This window comes from Rattus norvegicus, chromosome 3 (assembly GCF_036323735.1).
Source record: "Rattus norvegicus strain BN/NHsdMcwi chromosome 3, GRCr8, whole genome shotgun sequence".
In the NCBI taxonomy this organism is placed as follows: domain Eukaryota; kingdom Metazoa; phylum Chordata; class Mammalia; order Rodentia; family Muridae; genus Rattus; species Rattus norvegicus.
Window position 1 is genome coordinate 138,632,660 of NC_086021.1, and position 16,032 is coordinate 138,648,691.

Sequence of the window (16,032 nt, forward strand, 5' to 3'; positions counted from 1 at the left end):
GTTCTAACTTTCCGTTACACACTTATAGGTAGATTTTTTAAACTATTCTGAGTGATAACAAAGCAGGGTAGAAGGTGGAATTTGAGAGAGTAGTAATGGTTTTTGAGACCTTGAAAATAACATCTCGGGCTGGAGAGATGGTTCAGCAGTTAAGAGGTCCTGAGTTCAAATCCCAGCAACCACATGGTGTCTCACAACCACCTGTAATGAGATCTGATGCCCTCTTCTGGTGCGTCTGAAGACAACTACAGTGTACTTGTATAAAATAAATAAATAAAATAACGTCTCAGAGCATTTAAGTTAATCATGTATGTATGTATGTATGTATGTATGTATGTATGTATGTATGTGAGTATCTATGCATGTATTATGTGGATGGGGGTGCTGTAGCACATGTGTAGAAGTCAGAGGACCACTTTGTAAAGTCACGTCTCTCCTTCCATTTTTATATGGTTGAGGGATTGAGCTCAGATTGTCCAGCTGTATGGCAAGTGCCTTACCTGCTGACCCATCGCCCTCGCCCTCTCAGAGGACTTTTAATACTGGGAATATTCCTAATGATTAGCAGTCAAAAGTTTATTGTGAACCAGGCACTTAAAATCCTAGCCCCTGGGAGGCAGAAGCAGGAGGATTGTCACAGGATCAAAGTCAGTCCAGTCTACATGAGTCCCATGTAGCAAGGGCTACACAGTGAAACCTGTCTCAAAAGTTTCGAAAGCAGCAACCCACAGCAGCCCTGTGTCATGTGTCTGTTTGAGTTCTCAGTAAATTCCTTCTCTCTCTCCTCTCAGCACCATGTATGTGTTCGGCGGCTTCAACAGCCTCCTCCTCAGTGACGTCTTAGTCTTCACCTCGGAGCAGTGTGATGCACACCGCAGCGAAGCTGCTTGTGTGGCAGCAGGACCTGGCATCCGGTGTCTGTGGGACACACAGTCGTCTCGATGTACCTCCTGGGAGTTGGCAACTGAAGAACAAGCAGAAAAGTTAAAATCAGAATGTTTCTCTAAAAGAAGTATGTTTTTTCTCGACTTAGAATTTAAAGATCTAATTTTATCTGAATTGTGAAGGAACTTTGTCTCTGCCCTTTCCTGTTCACCATATTCTCTAGTTATTTCTTAATAAAACACACAAGGTCTTTGGATGGGAGGAGGCACATGGCTCCCGGAAGCTGTTAGCAGGTGATAGGTCCTCATTGCACAGGCTTTGTGTATCAACTCCAGGACTGACTGCAGGTGATCTGAAGCCATGCACTTAGTGAAATTTGCTTTCATTTTGGTTTTAGGGTCTTGGTGTATAGCTCAAAATAGTGTCAAGCTTCTTGTGCTCCTTCTCCCTCAGCCTCTTGAATGCTGGGATTATAGGCATGTATCACTGGCCCTACCTGAGAAATTTTTTGATGACAGAAATGTTATATATTTCTTTGTTCAGTTTAGTAGCCACTAGCCATCTGTTGTTATCAGATACCGGAAGCGTGGCTAGTGTGACTGAGGGCTCATTGTTTTCTTAGTGCATGTAGTAAGGCAGATGTAGCAGTGCGTGCCTGTAGTCCAAATACTCAAGCTGCTGAGGCAAGAGGCAGTTCTAGGCCAGCCTGGGCTGTGTAATGAGACCTTGTCTCAAGAGCCAAAAACATTAACAATAAAAGAGCTGTATGTGGCTATTGGCTGTTATATTGATGATGAAAGTCTAAAGTTAAGGATGAGATCCTCTAGGGGAGGCTCACATACAACAAATTGCTCTGGTAGGCAGCAGAGAGCTACTGTTCTTGAAAAGTATTTCCAGCCTCTTTAACTGTATGTAGCAGTGTAGCATGACAGTCTATGGTTCCTGCTTCTAGAGCCCCTGGGCTTCTCTTGTTATTTTTGTCCCCTTAGCTACTTGCTTAGTGGTTGCTTTGAGCACCACTTTACCAACTCCCCGAAGTAACGTGCAAAAATCTTCGAAAAATAGAAAGAATGCCTCCAAGACATTTGTCCACCAGTCAGTTACACTATGAAACCACGTTCCGCATCTAGTTGTTGCAGTTACATGAGGGCTATACTGGATAGAGACTGCTTTTATTTTCTGGTATGTGTCAAATGAAGTTGTGCAGGACATAAAGGTCCTGAGGCTGGGCTGTTGATTAGAGTTTTGGTTCACTTATGGAAAACAGCTGACCAGACCCTGTTAGAGTCAATAGAAAAACCAAACTTTAAAGTTAAGTTTAAATGTATAGTGTATTGGAAATAATGTTATCTTAGGAGACTCAGTCTGAGCCCATTAGTTTTATCTTACTTTCTGGGTGGACCTAATCCTGTCAGAGTAAACTTGGCAAGAAAAGCAGCCTTCGTGAAAACTGATGAGGGAAATTTCTGTGGCGTTAGGCTAGTGGCCTCTCTTCCTGCTTGTGTGTATGTGACATATTCATGAGATGGTTTAATAGATGGGGCAACAAGGCTTTGCAGATTCTTGCTTGGGGAATTAAGGAGATTATGTCATGTCTACAAAGAGTGGAAGTTTCAAAATCCACAGGTTTGGACTCACATGAGTGTAGAGTGTGAGTTGGTAAGTGCCTCCTGTGGGGTTGTGGGTCACTGGGTATACCTACACCCAGGTAGGCCTCGCATTTGTAATAGTGTGCTTTCTTTGGCTTCTGCACAGCTTCTGGTATAATTCTGTTGATAGTTGGTGTTTGTCCTGGGAGAAAAGCATTCAAAGGTCAGCCCTTCCATTTTACCTTAGAGGCTGTAAATTAACCTTCACTTTTCACTCTCTGGGTGCTGTGGAGGACAGGTAGGAAACCATGTTCCTCAGATTGTCTGCTTTCGTCTGTTCTGTTTTAACCTAAAACTCGCAATGTGTTTCCTTCCAGTTTGACTCTACATTTTGCTTCCCAACTATTATTAGGAGCTGACCTATCTCAGATTACATAAAAGAGAGGCTGCCACATAGTTGATGGGTTTGTCTTCTTTCTGTAGCCCTTGACCATGACAGATGTGACCAGCACACAGATTGTTACAGCTGCACAGCCAATACCAATGACTGCCACTGGTGCAATGATCACTGTGTCCCTGTGAACCACAGCTGCACAGAAGGCCAGGTCAGACGCTGTTTTTCACGGACTTTAGAGAATAGAAAAGTGCTAATTGTTTGGGTGTAGTGCAAATAATGAGTAGAGTTATTTTTAAAATGGGGATATGGATTTGAATTTTACTGTTGCTCAGGTTTTCTCTTAGGAAGGGATGCTATATACATCCTGATTTCCAAGGATCGCTCCAGCTACTGAGGTGTTCCAGAAAGCATGTTTTACAGAATGCCCTTGGCCTATATCTTGACTCAACATAACATCTGGGCTAGTCATGTGTGATTTGTTTTAGGTGATAATAAGCTAAGGATAAGGTGATCCAGCTTCTGTTGTCTTTGATGGCTCATGACCTTTTTTCTCCCAGTTTAATGCAATTCATAAAAAATAAAACTCGAGATTGCTACAGTGGGCAGGGTCTGGGAAGAGCTCTGGAAAAGCAGCAGGTTCAGCTTTCACAGATGAACATTGGATGAGACTTGGTGGTGGCAGTGGTTCCATTGGGCAGCTAGCATGTGAGCTAAAAGCATATTAGTGTTCCCACTGCAGTGCTGCTTCCTGTTCATTCTATCTAATTCTATCTATCATCTATCTATCTATCTATCTATCTATCTATCTATCTATCTATCTATCTACATACCTACCTATCTATCATCTATCTACATCCTACCTATCTATCATCTATCTACATACCTACCTATTTATCATCTATCATCTATCTATCTAATCTATCCATCCATCTACCTATCACTTATATAATTCTATCCATCTGTCTGTCCATCTAATTCTATCCATCTGTCCATCTATCTGTCTGTATCTGTCATCTAATTCCATCCATCCATCCATCTAATTCTGTCTATCCATCAATCTGTCTAATTCTATTTCTTTTTTTAACTTTTTTCTTTCTGCAGTTACCATTCTCAGTTTAATTCTTTAATTCTTTAACTTTAATCTCACTGAGTTATTTGTGTGAATATAAACAAAAGCACTTCTCCATTGTGTTCTAGATCTCCATTGCCAAGTATGACAATTGCCCCAAGGATAACCCCATGTACTACTGCAATAAGAAAACCAGCTGCAGGAGCTGTGCCCTAGATCAGAATTGCCAGTGGGAACCTCGAAATCAAGAGTGCATCGCCCTGCCCGGTAGGTCTTGCACAGGGATACTCTCTGTAAGGGTCCAAAACTTGGTCCTCCCTCCTTAGATCAGGTTGGACCTAGGAAGAAATGTTTATTCTATCTATTTAACCCTCTCATTATAGGGGGAATTATTTTGTATGTTTTTAACATAAATGTGGTTCTTATATATATACTAGCCTTTGCAAGAAAGTGAAGCATCACCTCATGTTTTGGAGAATTGGGGGGCAGCTAAGATCCATGTCATGAACCGTGTCCCACTGTCCTTCCTTCTGCTGTGGTAACCTGATACCAGAGCTCTGCAGCCTCAGCTGCAGTCAGGAACCTAGCTGTAGGAAGCACTTACTGACAGTCCTGTGAGAAGAGATTTCTGTACACCTCTCCCAGTGTGACCTTCATCCCTATCTCAGCAGAGGTTTGGGGTGATGATTTTAGGTCCTGAGCCAGCTAGCCATGACTAAATCTCTCTGACACATTTGCTTGATCATGATATCCAGGAAGAGGGGCTTCTGGGCTCTCTAACATCTGACGCTTAAGTAGGGCACCTTTTGAAAGAATTTTATTTAGTTTGCTAATGGGCTTTAGTTTAGTCAGTGTTCTATTGCTGTGAAGAGATACCATTACCAAAGCAACTTTTATGAAAGGGAACATTTAATTGGGGGCTTGTTTGCAGTCTCAGAAGCTGTTATTATCATGGCAGGGAGCATGGTGGCACAGAGGCAGTTGTTGCAGTGGTAGCTGAGAGCTACATCCTGATCTGTGAGCAGAGAGGCAGAGAGGGTGTGAAAAAGACGGGTCCTGGCATGGGCTTTTGAAACCTCAGTAAGACACTTCCTCCAACAAGGCCACAGCTCCTGCAACAAAGACACACACTTAGCCCTTCTCAGTAGCCACTCCCTGGTGAATGAGCATCCACGTGTATGAGCCTATGGGGCTCATTCTTATTCAAGCCAGCACAGGTTTTTTGTCTTTTTATTTTGTGTCTCAAACTTTCAGTCCAATAGAATTACCTAGGCACCTTGTTAAAAGACAGGCCTCAAGAGCCGGCAGTGTTGACTCCCTGCCAGTAGCACATTCTGAGGAGCAAGTCTGTCTGTCTTCAGTTATACCTTTCCCTGACCTTAGTAGCTGTCCCAGCTAATGAGCACTGTTGGTGTCCCCTCCTGTATGCTCTGGTTCTGGGGAAATGCTTGCCTGTTCACTTCCATGTTAATGTCCAGGGAGCAAGCATGCTTCCCTGCAACACTTATGAGTTCAGCACAACCACAGGAGGAGATTGTAGAATTCCCCGGTGTGCTGTATCACTCTGAGGTTTCCAAACCAACCTCCTTTTCGCCTTGTTTTTGGTGTGCCTTGTGCACTTGGTTATGCCTTCTATCGTATATCATGAAAACAGGGTGGCATGTAGAGGCAATTTATCCATTCCCAATTAAATTCCATCCCCAGTTTACTTTCTCTGTATATGTACATCTGTGTGCAGATAAATATATCCATGTGTGAGCATTGGAGGCCAGAGGCTAATTTCCGGTCTATTCCTCTATCCCTCTTCACAGGCCTTCTGCTGAACATGGAGCTCACTTACATAGATTAGCTGACTCACAAGCCTCAGGCATCCTCCTGCCTCTAGCCCTCAGATGAGATTTCAAGCAAGCAAAACCATGTCTGGCTCTTTATGTGGGTGCTAGGGATTTGAACTGGGTACTTATGCTTGACACAAGTATTTTATCCACAAAACCATCTCCCAAGCTTCCATTTGCAGTTTTTTACCTCACCCTTCCAATTACATATTTATTTGTATGCCCTTTGTTCAAGATTTTAGTCATCTTTTACATTTTTCTTCAAAAATAATTGCACCAATTTTTTAACAATGGCACCCAGTAGGAACATTAGCCTAAAGTATACTTCCTGTGAGCCGGGAAATATGACCAGGCAACTTGGAAAAGGCTCTTTTCATTCTGGGGCTGGAGCGAAGGCTCAGCAGTGGAGAGTGCATGCTGTTTCTCAGGAGGACCCAAGGCCTTCCGTGTCCAGGTGTCAATCACTTGTAACTTTAGCTCTGATCTAATGCCCTCTTGTGGCCTTTGTTGGTGCCGCAGTCTCATGCACTAACCCACACTCAAGGCACACCTATACACATATTTTAAAAGATAAATTATTTTACTTTCAAATTTTTATTCTGTGTATGGAAGTTAATAATGTGTCTGATATTCTCACAAAATCCTAACAAAGCACCTGAAATTCAAATCAGAATGAGTTTAGATGTGCAGTAATTTGAACTAGGAAACTGAACTGCATAATTTCTAAAACTTTGTTTTCTTTCCTCTTCCCCTTTGCAAAAGAAAACATCTGTGGCATTGGCTGGCATTTGGTCGGAAACTCGTGTCTGAAAATCACTACTGCTAAGGAAAATTATGACAATGCTAAATTGTCCTGTAGAAACCACAATGCCTTTTTGGCTTCGCTTACGTCCCAGAAGAAGGTGGAGTTTGTCCTTAAGCAGCTTCGATTAATGCAATCATCTCAGAGCACGGTGAGCCAATGTGTTTAGAATTCTGGATTCTAGTACCCACCTTTCTTCTGAGGGCATAACAGTGGCTCGTGTGCAGAAGACCACAGTTGTACATTATATGACTGATAAGAAAGAATTACAGTAAATGATTATTAATAGACCGTGGACCTCTACTTCACAGGCTCTTCTTTTGATGCCTTTCTTCTTGTCTTAAAAAGTTCAGTACTTTATGTATTTCATTAGTAGTTATTAAGTACATTTTAAGATATAAACATATGGAATGAATAGTAATATGTGCACGTATTCTGGTGACATCAGATTATTTTGTACTTGTTTTATATCTAGATTCTGCTTGGGAGAAGGGAGAGGAAATGCTAGTTACTTAGGTGTCATTAAGTCATCTGCAGCCCTTGAAGGTATTTTATAACACATAATGTAAGAAATATAGCACATCAGTAAGAGATGTAAAATGTAAGGCTTCTAAACTCAGAAAGTTCTCTTACTGTCTAGCCAAACTCTTTAACGGGTTGTAGTTAATATTATACAATCTCATTTTGTATTTTTCTTGGAAAGTCTAATTCCAAGATTTGTAATTTGACTGTGATGCTTCAGTCAATTAGATAGATATTCACGGAGCAGTCTTTCTGTCTTGCTGGCTGTGGTACAGAGAGACGTGAGGTGCATGTGTTTGTCTAGCCAGGAGAAGACAGAATGGAGCACAGCATTTCTCATTTATGGGTCCTGGTTGTTAAATCTCAGGAAGTCCATATATACAGAAACAAGTGATTTCTGGCAGTTAGATAAAAGCTAGCATTCCTAGGGAACTTGGGAACCTTAGGTGTCATTAAGCCATCTGCAGCCCTTGAAGGTATTTTCTGCCAAAAAGAGTCATGTCCCTTCTATCTGGCAGAAGGGACATGTGGCTATTGTCTACTATGCCTGTCATGTAAGTGCATGCTGGTCTCCAGGCCCCTCAATATCACAAGTACCTAGAGTGGTCGTACACACAGCTACACCCACCCAAGGGCTCTTTGGAATTGTGAACAAGAGGCACACAGTTAATTTTGATATGCCTTGACTAGTTCAGTGGCTGGGCATTTCTAATCCTCCCTGAAGCTAGTATACATTCGCCCCTCCAACTTTCCTGAGTCAGCTTGCTAAATCAACATTTCATCTCTGATACCCCAGACCTAATGGCGGAGTGGCTCCTAGGGCCACTTTCCTGAATTTTTACATGGCCAGTTTAGTTCTTTCCTACAGCTCTTACCACAAATCTCTCTCCTTCCCTGTTAGGGTGATTGTCTTCTTTTCCTATCCAGGTTGCTTGCCCAATCAGTTTAAAAGTCCCACCTCCATCTTTCTGCCCAGCCATTGGCTGTATAGCAGTCCTTATTATCAATCGAAGCCAGCTTGGGGGCAGGGACCCCCAGGTCAAGAAGTGCTTTGGGGAGCAAAATTAAGACAAAGTATTTGAACCAATTCCCAACAAGTACCTGTTATACATTTCAAAGTCCATATTAGTCTCCTGGCCCTTCCCTTTCACAGCTACCTGTCCTCCTTGTAATCCGAATGAGAGTCCTTTTCATACTCTCTTTATCTCCCATTTCCCTAGCCCTGGCCATGTCCAGTCTGTTCTTTTTCTCTCTGTTCTGCTGTCTTCCCAATGCCTCTGGACATTTTCTCTCTTATTTACAATAAAAAACAAGACAAAACAAAAACAAACAAACAAACAAACAAACAAAAAACATATCCTAATAATAGAGTAGTCAGTCTGAAGTTTCCTTATTGTGCCCCCTTGAATACAGCTTGTGTGTGACACACTGGCAGGATTTTATTAGTAGAAGTGGGCTCTAGGAACTGAGAGAAACAGAGTTAGTAGGCAGATCTGAGGTGGTAGTTTCCAGAGTATACAGAGAGGTAAGTGGTTAGAACAGACAGTGGAGAAGTGGCTGGTAATGTGGACTCTGGTGTTTGGAGCCAAATATGGTAGATGGCAGAAGCCAGCAGAAGCTTAAACCACACCTTCAGCAGTTTGCTTTGATGGGAAAGGCTGGGCCCCTTGGGAAGAGTCTATTTGTACCCCTCCCAGGTGTTCAGCATTCTCTCTCTCTCTCTCTCTCTCTCTCTCTCTCTCTGTGTGTGTGTGTGTGTGTGTGTGTGTGTGTGTGTGTGTGTGTGTGTGTGTTTTGCAGGAAAAGGACTGATGGATGGTATGACCCCTCCATTAGGGTGAAGGGTTTTGCTGTGAATAAGAGAAATAAAATGTCCAGAGGTGTCTGAAGAACGCAGAGCAGAGTGAGGAGGAAGCAGAGTAGGCATGGTCAGGCCTAGGGACAGTGGAAACAGCAAGATAGCAAGAGGATGACGAGATGAGAGAGGGTATGTGTGGTGGACACATCACATGCATTATAAGAAGGCTGAGTAGCTGGGGGAAGGGTAGAGCCAAGGCACTAGCATGGACTTTGAAATACATGACAGGTACTTGTGATGCTGAGGTAGCTTGGGAGAGAAAGGGCTACCTTGGTACCAGAAGAGGGAGGTAGAGTTACAGTTTGTAAGCTGCCTGATGTGAATGCTGAAATCCAAACTCTGATCCTTTGACAGAACAGGGATATCTGCTGAGCCATCTCTCCAGCCTCTATAAAGGTGGTGGTGGTTCTTGCTTTGTTTTTACAATTGCAGTGGAGAGCCAGGCACAGTGCATCATGCCTTTAATCCCAGCACTCAGGAGACAGGGACAGGTAGATCTCTTGGAGTTCAAGGCCACCTTGGTGTATGTAGGGAATTCCAGCCAGCCTGGACTACAGAAGGGCACCTTGTCTTAAAAACAACAACAACAACAACAACAACAACCAGAATACCACATTGAAATGAAAATGACATTTCAGGGCTATCCAGGACAGGAGCTCAGTGGTAGTGTGTGCCTAGGAGGCACTGGGTCTGACTCCTCACAGGAACAGCAGAGGCTAAAGTAGTCTACAGTTTATGACTGGTGTTTGTTTTGTTTTACATAAAATGTAGTGTTGAATTAGAAAAGTAAATAAAATGTGACACATACACAGATAAATAGATAAAATGTGATATATATACCTACACATAGTAGAATATGATATGATCTTGCCTTTCAAAAGGAGGAAATAGAGAGTTTTAGTAGTTACACCACAGTAAAACTGGAAAAGAAGGCTGTGCCCCATGGCTAAAGGTATACATTTTTTCAGTCATCTGAACTCACCATATAGGCTCAGGTAATGATCTGTGTTTTTGCATACAACTAGTATTTTATAAATATTAGTAAGGTCACATCATTTATGAGCCAACATTTCAACTAAATTTGTAGATTATCATTTCTTTATAGCACTTGTCATAGAAGTCTTGTCATAAGTAGTTTGAAATGTGATTATTGCTTTGCTCCTGATTTCTGAAAATCTTCATGTATTTCATTCTTTGAGCCATTTTTATGTTTTGCAATACTGAATGTGTATTGAGGTGATCACTTATTTTAATCTACCTTGCCTGAGTTTGGGGACTAAGAGCTTCCCACAGGTGTGTGGGTATGCCCAAGCGAGGGGTTTATGGAGAGCTGTGTGGTGAATTCATAATTGTGTTTCTTTTGCCTGCAGTCCAAGCTCACTCTGACTCCATGGGTTGGTCTTCGGAAGATCAATGTATCTTACTGGTGCTGGGAGGATATGTCTCCATTCACAAATAGTTTGCTGCAGTGGATGCCATCTGAGCCCAGTGATGCCGGCTTCTGTGGGATCTTGTCAGAGCCTAGTACTCGGGGACTGAAGGCTGCAACCTGCATCAACCCACTCAATGGAAGTGTTTGTGAAAGGCCTGGTACGGATGTGGATGCAAATAGTGCTCCAAGAGGATGCTGAGAAAGCATAGGCGGAATAGTTGACTGATTATTGAGCTGATAAAATACTTACAACAGCAGTTAGAGAAATTCCAGTTTAGGCATAGTTAATTCAAACAGAACCCCAATCCAAATGCAGAGAGAAACTGAAAACCAAAAATAAAGTTACTGAAAGGACCCAAAACAGCTGCACTGTTTTGTTGGCCACAACAGTGTTGAGATTGTTCTAGAAGATGATTTCCTTGGTGTTGGCAAAGAAATGCTGTGGAAGAAACAACATAGAAATGAAAGAAAAGCTGCTTTTGGTAGGGGCATGGCAAAAGAAGCTGACAGAGCCAGCACCAGGCTGTGGTGGTGCCTATGCTGAGTCTGAGGTTAGATTCCACAAAGGCAGGCCCAGAACAGCCATACACAAGAGAGAACGCCTACACAAGAACTGCAAGTGTAGTAGAGACTCCATTCCCAGCAGGTCCTGTTGAAAGAAACTATCATACTTTGCCTGAGTAATACAGGATAGGGTTTTTGATAGGGTTTCTAAAATACTTATAAATAATTACTTATTTTTAATCATGTGGTTTTGTGTGTGTGTGTGTTACACATACATGTGCTTGTGAGAGTATGTGTGAGAGTGCTGTGTGTGAGAGTATATGAGAATGTATGTGAGTGTGTTTGTATATAAGAGATTATGAGTATGTGTGAGAGTGTGTGGGTATGTATGCATGCGTGTGAGCGAGTATGTGTGAGTGTGAGTGTGTATGAGTGTGTGAGTGTGTGTGAGTGTGTGAGTGTGTGGATGTGTGTGTGAGCATGAATGTGTGTGAGTGTGTGTGAGAGTGTGAGTGTGTGAGTGTGTGTGTGTGAGAGAGTGTGAGTGTGTGTGAATGTGTGTGTTGTGTGTGTGTGAGAGTGTGAGTGTGTGTGTGAGTATGTGTGTGTGTGAGAGAGAGAGTGTGTGAGTGTGTGTGAATGTGTGTGTGTGAATGTGTGTGTTGTGAGTATGTGTGTGTGAGTGTGTGTGAGAGCGTGAATGTGTGTGAGTGTGTGTGAGAGTGTGAGTGTGTGAGTATGTGTATGTGTGAGAGAGAGTGTGTGAGTGTGTATGTGTGTGTGTGTGAATGTGTGTGTTGTGAGTATGTGTGTGTGAGTGTGTGTGAGTATGTGTGTGTGTGAGAGTGTGAGTGTGTGTGAGTGTGTGTGAGTGTGTGAGTGTGTGTGTAGAGGTGTTCTTGGAGGACAGGTATGAGATCCCTTGGAGCTGGAGTTACAGTTGGTTGAGAGCCACTTCCTATGAGTGCTGGGTATTGAAATTGGGTCCTCTGGGAAATGAACAGGTGCTCTTCATCCTCAAGCCATCTCCCTAGCCCCCTGGATTTCCAGCCCATCTTATAGGAAAGCTCTTTATCCTTGTTGGATCATGAATGCTTTGGTAAACATTAATGTTGTCATCCCTCAAAATTGTAAATGTTGGATTTAACAATCTCAGGTTGGTTCTAAGACCCTTGAGTTCATCATGAGTCATCTTTGTTCCAAGGTTTGTTTTTGTTGTTGATGTTCCCCCACCTTTGTCTTCAGTGCTTTTTAAAGAATCCATTTTCCCCTAAATGTTTAAATACAGTTGAATGAACAGAACCTATGGTTCCAGTGTCCTGGGTTTTCCTCCATGTAGTGTAGTGCTGACTTGATTTCATAATGCACATTGAAAAGTCTTTGCTCTTCGCTGACCAGTGTCCCTTTGGTCTTTATTCCCAGCAAACCACAGTGCCAAGCAGTGCCGGACACCCTGTGCCCTGCGGACAGCATGTGGTGAGTGCACCAGCAGCAGCTCCGAATGCATGTGGTGCAGCAACATGAAGCAGTGCGTAGACTCCAATGCCTACGTAGCCTCCTTTCCTTTCGGCCAGTGTATGGAGTGGTATACAATGAGCAGCTGCCCACGTAAGTGAACATTTGCAAGCAAGTTGGACTTGACTTTCTGCTCAAGTCCACGCAGAAGCTGGTTGGGCCGGCTGGTCCTTCCAGATTAAAATGTATGTGTAGAATTTGGCACAATGTTCCATGTAGTAAATCAGATAAATCTAGGGTAAGTCACAGGGTACAGAAATACCTTTTCTTCTTCAGGGAAATATCATAAATTCAATCTGTATATTGTTTCCACATCTTAATCCACCAGTATATAAAGTGCTTTCCAGTAGAGGCCCTCCTAGGTCCCTTCTTCATTCAACATTCTGATATTAAAAGGTTGGAAAAGTCCTTGTTATATATTGCATAAAATTTGGGCCCTTTAAATTATTTCATTTCAATAATCACTATAGGGTACTAGTACTAGTTTTAATTCATAGAAGTTAAATCATCTGTTAAAAGAAAAGATAACAATAGTAAATTCAAATCTTGTGATAGTGAGTTACATGTTGGATTGTTTTGTTTTATTTTTTAATAGCTGAAAATTGCTCTGGCTACTGTACCTGCAGCCATTGCTTGGAGCAGCCAGGCTGTGGTTGGTGTACTGATCCTAGCAATACTGGGAAAGGCAAATGTATTGAGGGAAGCTATAAAGGACCCGTGAAGATGCCTTCACATGCCTCTACAGGAAATGTGTACCCACAGCCCCTTCTGAACTCCAGCATGTGTCTAGAGGACAGCAGATACAACTGGTCTTTTATTCACTGTCCAGGTAAGATGCCTGTGTATCCTAGTTCAAATCTCTTACTATCTGTTTATAAAGAATAGACCTTGACATAAACTAGAAGCCCAGATCCCTAGACCATTTTTGATTAGGTCACTTGTTTTCTTCACTGTGTTTGAGTTCTTTCTATGTTCTGCATCCCTCTGTTGGATGTGTAGCTGACAAAGATGCTCTTCGTCCTGCTTTTCTTTACTTGATTGATGGTCTCCTTTGTTGCACAGAAGTGTTTTAACTTTATGAAGTCCCCTTTGCCAGTTGTCCTTAATTCCTGAGCAAGTGGAGTCCTCATAAAAAGTCCTTTCCTACACTTGTATCATGTATGGTACTGCCTGTGTTTTATTCTAGAAGTTTCAGTGGTTTGGGTTATATCTTTGATCCATTTGGGTCAGGTTTTATGAAAGGTGATAGATACAGATCTCTTTCATTCCTTCCTCTGTATTCAGACATCCAGTTTTCCCAGCACCGCTTTTGAAGATACTGTCTTTTCTACAGGGTTTGTTTTGTTTTGTTTTGTTTTGTTTTGTTTTGTTGCCTTTTCATAAATACCAGATGCCTGTAGCTATGAGTACTTAGTTAGGCTTGGCTTTTCTGTTTTATTCTGTTGGTTTGCATGTCTGTTTTGTACAGTACCATATTGTTTGAATTACTGTGGTCTGTGATAGGTCTTGATCTCCGATGGCAATCCCTGCAGTTTTAATCCTTCTGCTCAGCATTGCTTTGGCCTTCCTGGGCTCTTTTCTGGTTCCATGTGAATTTAGGATTTTGTTTTCTATTTCTGAGAAGAATTGTTGGTATTTTGATTGCAATTGAATCTGTAAATTGCTTTTGGTAGAATGGTTATTTTCACAGTATTAACTTTACTGATCCATGAACATAGGATGACTCCATTTTCTAGTACCTCTCTATATCCCTCTCTTAAATCTCTTAAAGAGATTTTGGGGTCTTCATTGTAGAAGCCCTTTGGTTAAGTTTATTTCTAGATATTGCATTGTCTTTGGTGTTAGACATGGTAGTATGTCCATGATCTTGTTCTCAGTGTTTTTTAGTTTAATTCGTTTTAATTTACGTGTATAAGTGTTTGTTGGAACATGTGTATGTATATCATATGCATCATGCCCTCTGGGCATCAGATCCCCGGGGACTGGATTTGTGGATAGCTCTGAGCTGCCTGTAGATGCTAGAATTGAAGCCAGGTGCTCCTACCTACTGATCCAACTCCTCAGCCCCAAACTACTAAGTTTTGAGAGCTGATTTTGTACTCTGCCACTCTGCTGACATTGTTGATTGTTTTTAAAAGTCTAGTGATAGAGTTTTTGAGATTTCTTATATATCTTATATAATCTGTAAATAGGGATAAATTGACTTCTTCTTTTCCTATTTGTATCCCTTTATTTCTTTCATTTGCCTTGTTATTCCAGCTAATGCTTCCAGCACAATATTGAAAAGGAGTGGTGACTGTGAACAGCCTGGCCTTGTTTCTTATTTTAATGGGATTAGTCAGCGTTTTCCCCATTTAAGATAGTGTTGGTTATGGGTTTGTCATACACAGCCCTTATTATATTGAGGTATGTTCGCTCCAGTCCTGTTCTCTCTAGGACTTTTATCAGGAAAGCATGTTGGGTATTTTACAAGCCCTTTCTACATCTATTGAGATGGGCATGTGATTTCATCTTTAAGTCTGTTTATATTATGTGTTGTATTTATTGACTTATGTATGTTGAGCCAACCTGGAGTTCTGGGATAAAGCCCACATGCTTTTGTGGGTGATCTCTGTGCTATGTGCGTATAGTGTGTCTGTTATTGTTTTATCAAGGACTTCTGCATCCATGTTCATCAGTGGTAGTACTGTCGATAGTTTGCTTATTTTTGCTGTTTTTACTGACTGTGCATATTAGAGTAGTTCTGGCTTCATAGGACGAATTTGGGAGTAATCTCTCTGTTTATTTTCTTTAAATAATTTAAGAATGAGTGGTTGTTGTCTGGTAGAATTCTGCTGAGAACCCATGTGGTTCTGGACTCTATTTGGAAGACTTTGTATTACTGTTTCAGTCTCCTTGTTTGTGATGGTCTGTTTAGTCTGCTAGTCTCCTTATGATTTAACTTTGGTCATTTGGATGAATCAAGAAATTAATCCATCCCTTTTAGATTTCCAACTAAATGGAATATGAGTTTTAAAGTATTTCTTCATAGCATTTTATATTTCTTTGGCATCTGTTGTAAGATTTCCCCGTTCACCCTCTTAATCTCTCTTTATTGTGGCTAGTTAGTCTCTTGGTCTTCTTATCTTTTTAAAGAACCAGTTCTTAGATTCATTAATTCTTTGTATTATTTTCTTTGTTCCTTTTTCACTGATTTTTATTATTTCTTGCCATCTACTGGGTTTGGGTTGGGTTTAGTTCTTACTTTTCCAAAATTTTCAGTTTTATCACTAAGTCACTCATCTGCGTTCTTGTGGATTTCTTGACCAGAGCCCACCTGGGACTGTCACCTTCCCCCTTTAGACGACCTGGTCCCAGGGATTTGTTGTGTTGTCTTTTCGGTTTAATTTAGCTCCAGGAATATTTTGATTTCTTCATTGACCCATTCATCATTCAGCAATGAGTTGTTTAATCTCTAGTGAGTTTATACATTTATTAGAATTTTGTTTACTGATGATTTTAAGGTGGTTTGTTGTTGTTTATTTTTTTAAGACAAGGTTTCTCTGTGTTGTAGCTCTGTCTGTTCTAGAACTTTCTTTCTGTAGACCAGTCTGACCTCAAATTCACAGAGATCCACCTGCCTCT

At 41.5% G+C, this 16,032-nt stretch overlaps 1 protein-coding gene across 3 annotated transcripts in view; it reads left to right on the forward strand.

Annotated features, from left to right (window-relative positions):
* Atrn (attractin) overlaps nucleotides 1–16,032 on the forward strand; it is a 134,090-nt gene that overhangs the window by 69,389 nt on the left and 48,669 nt on the right. For all 3 annotated transcript variants that reach the window (XR_010064702.1, XM_063284645.1, NM_031351.2), the window contains exons 12-18: nucleotides 792–1,012; nucleotides 2,958–3,079; nucleotides 4,069–4,207; nucleotides 6,538–6,728; nucleotides 10,328–10,547; nucleotides 12,316–12,501; nucleotides 13,004–13,237. Coding sequence is in view for 2 of the 3 variants with exons in the window: in XM_063284645.1 (XP_063140715.1) it covers nucleotides 792–1,012; nucleotides 2,958–3,079; nucleotides 4,069–4,207; nucleotides 6,538–6,728; nucleotides 10,328–10,547; nucleotides 12,316–12,501; nucleotides 13,004–13,237 (1,313 nt within the window). In the remaining variant the exon portion in view is untranslated. The remainder of the gene's footprint in view (nucleotides 1–791; nucleotides 1,013–2,957; nucleotides 3,080–4,068; nucleotides 4,208–6,537; nucleotides 6,729–10,327; nucleotides 10,548–12,315; nucleotides 12,502–13,003; nucleotides 13,238–16,032) is intronic.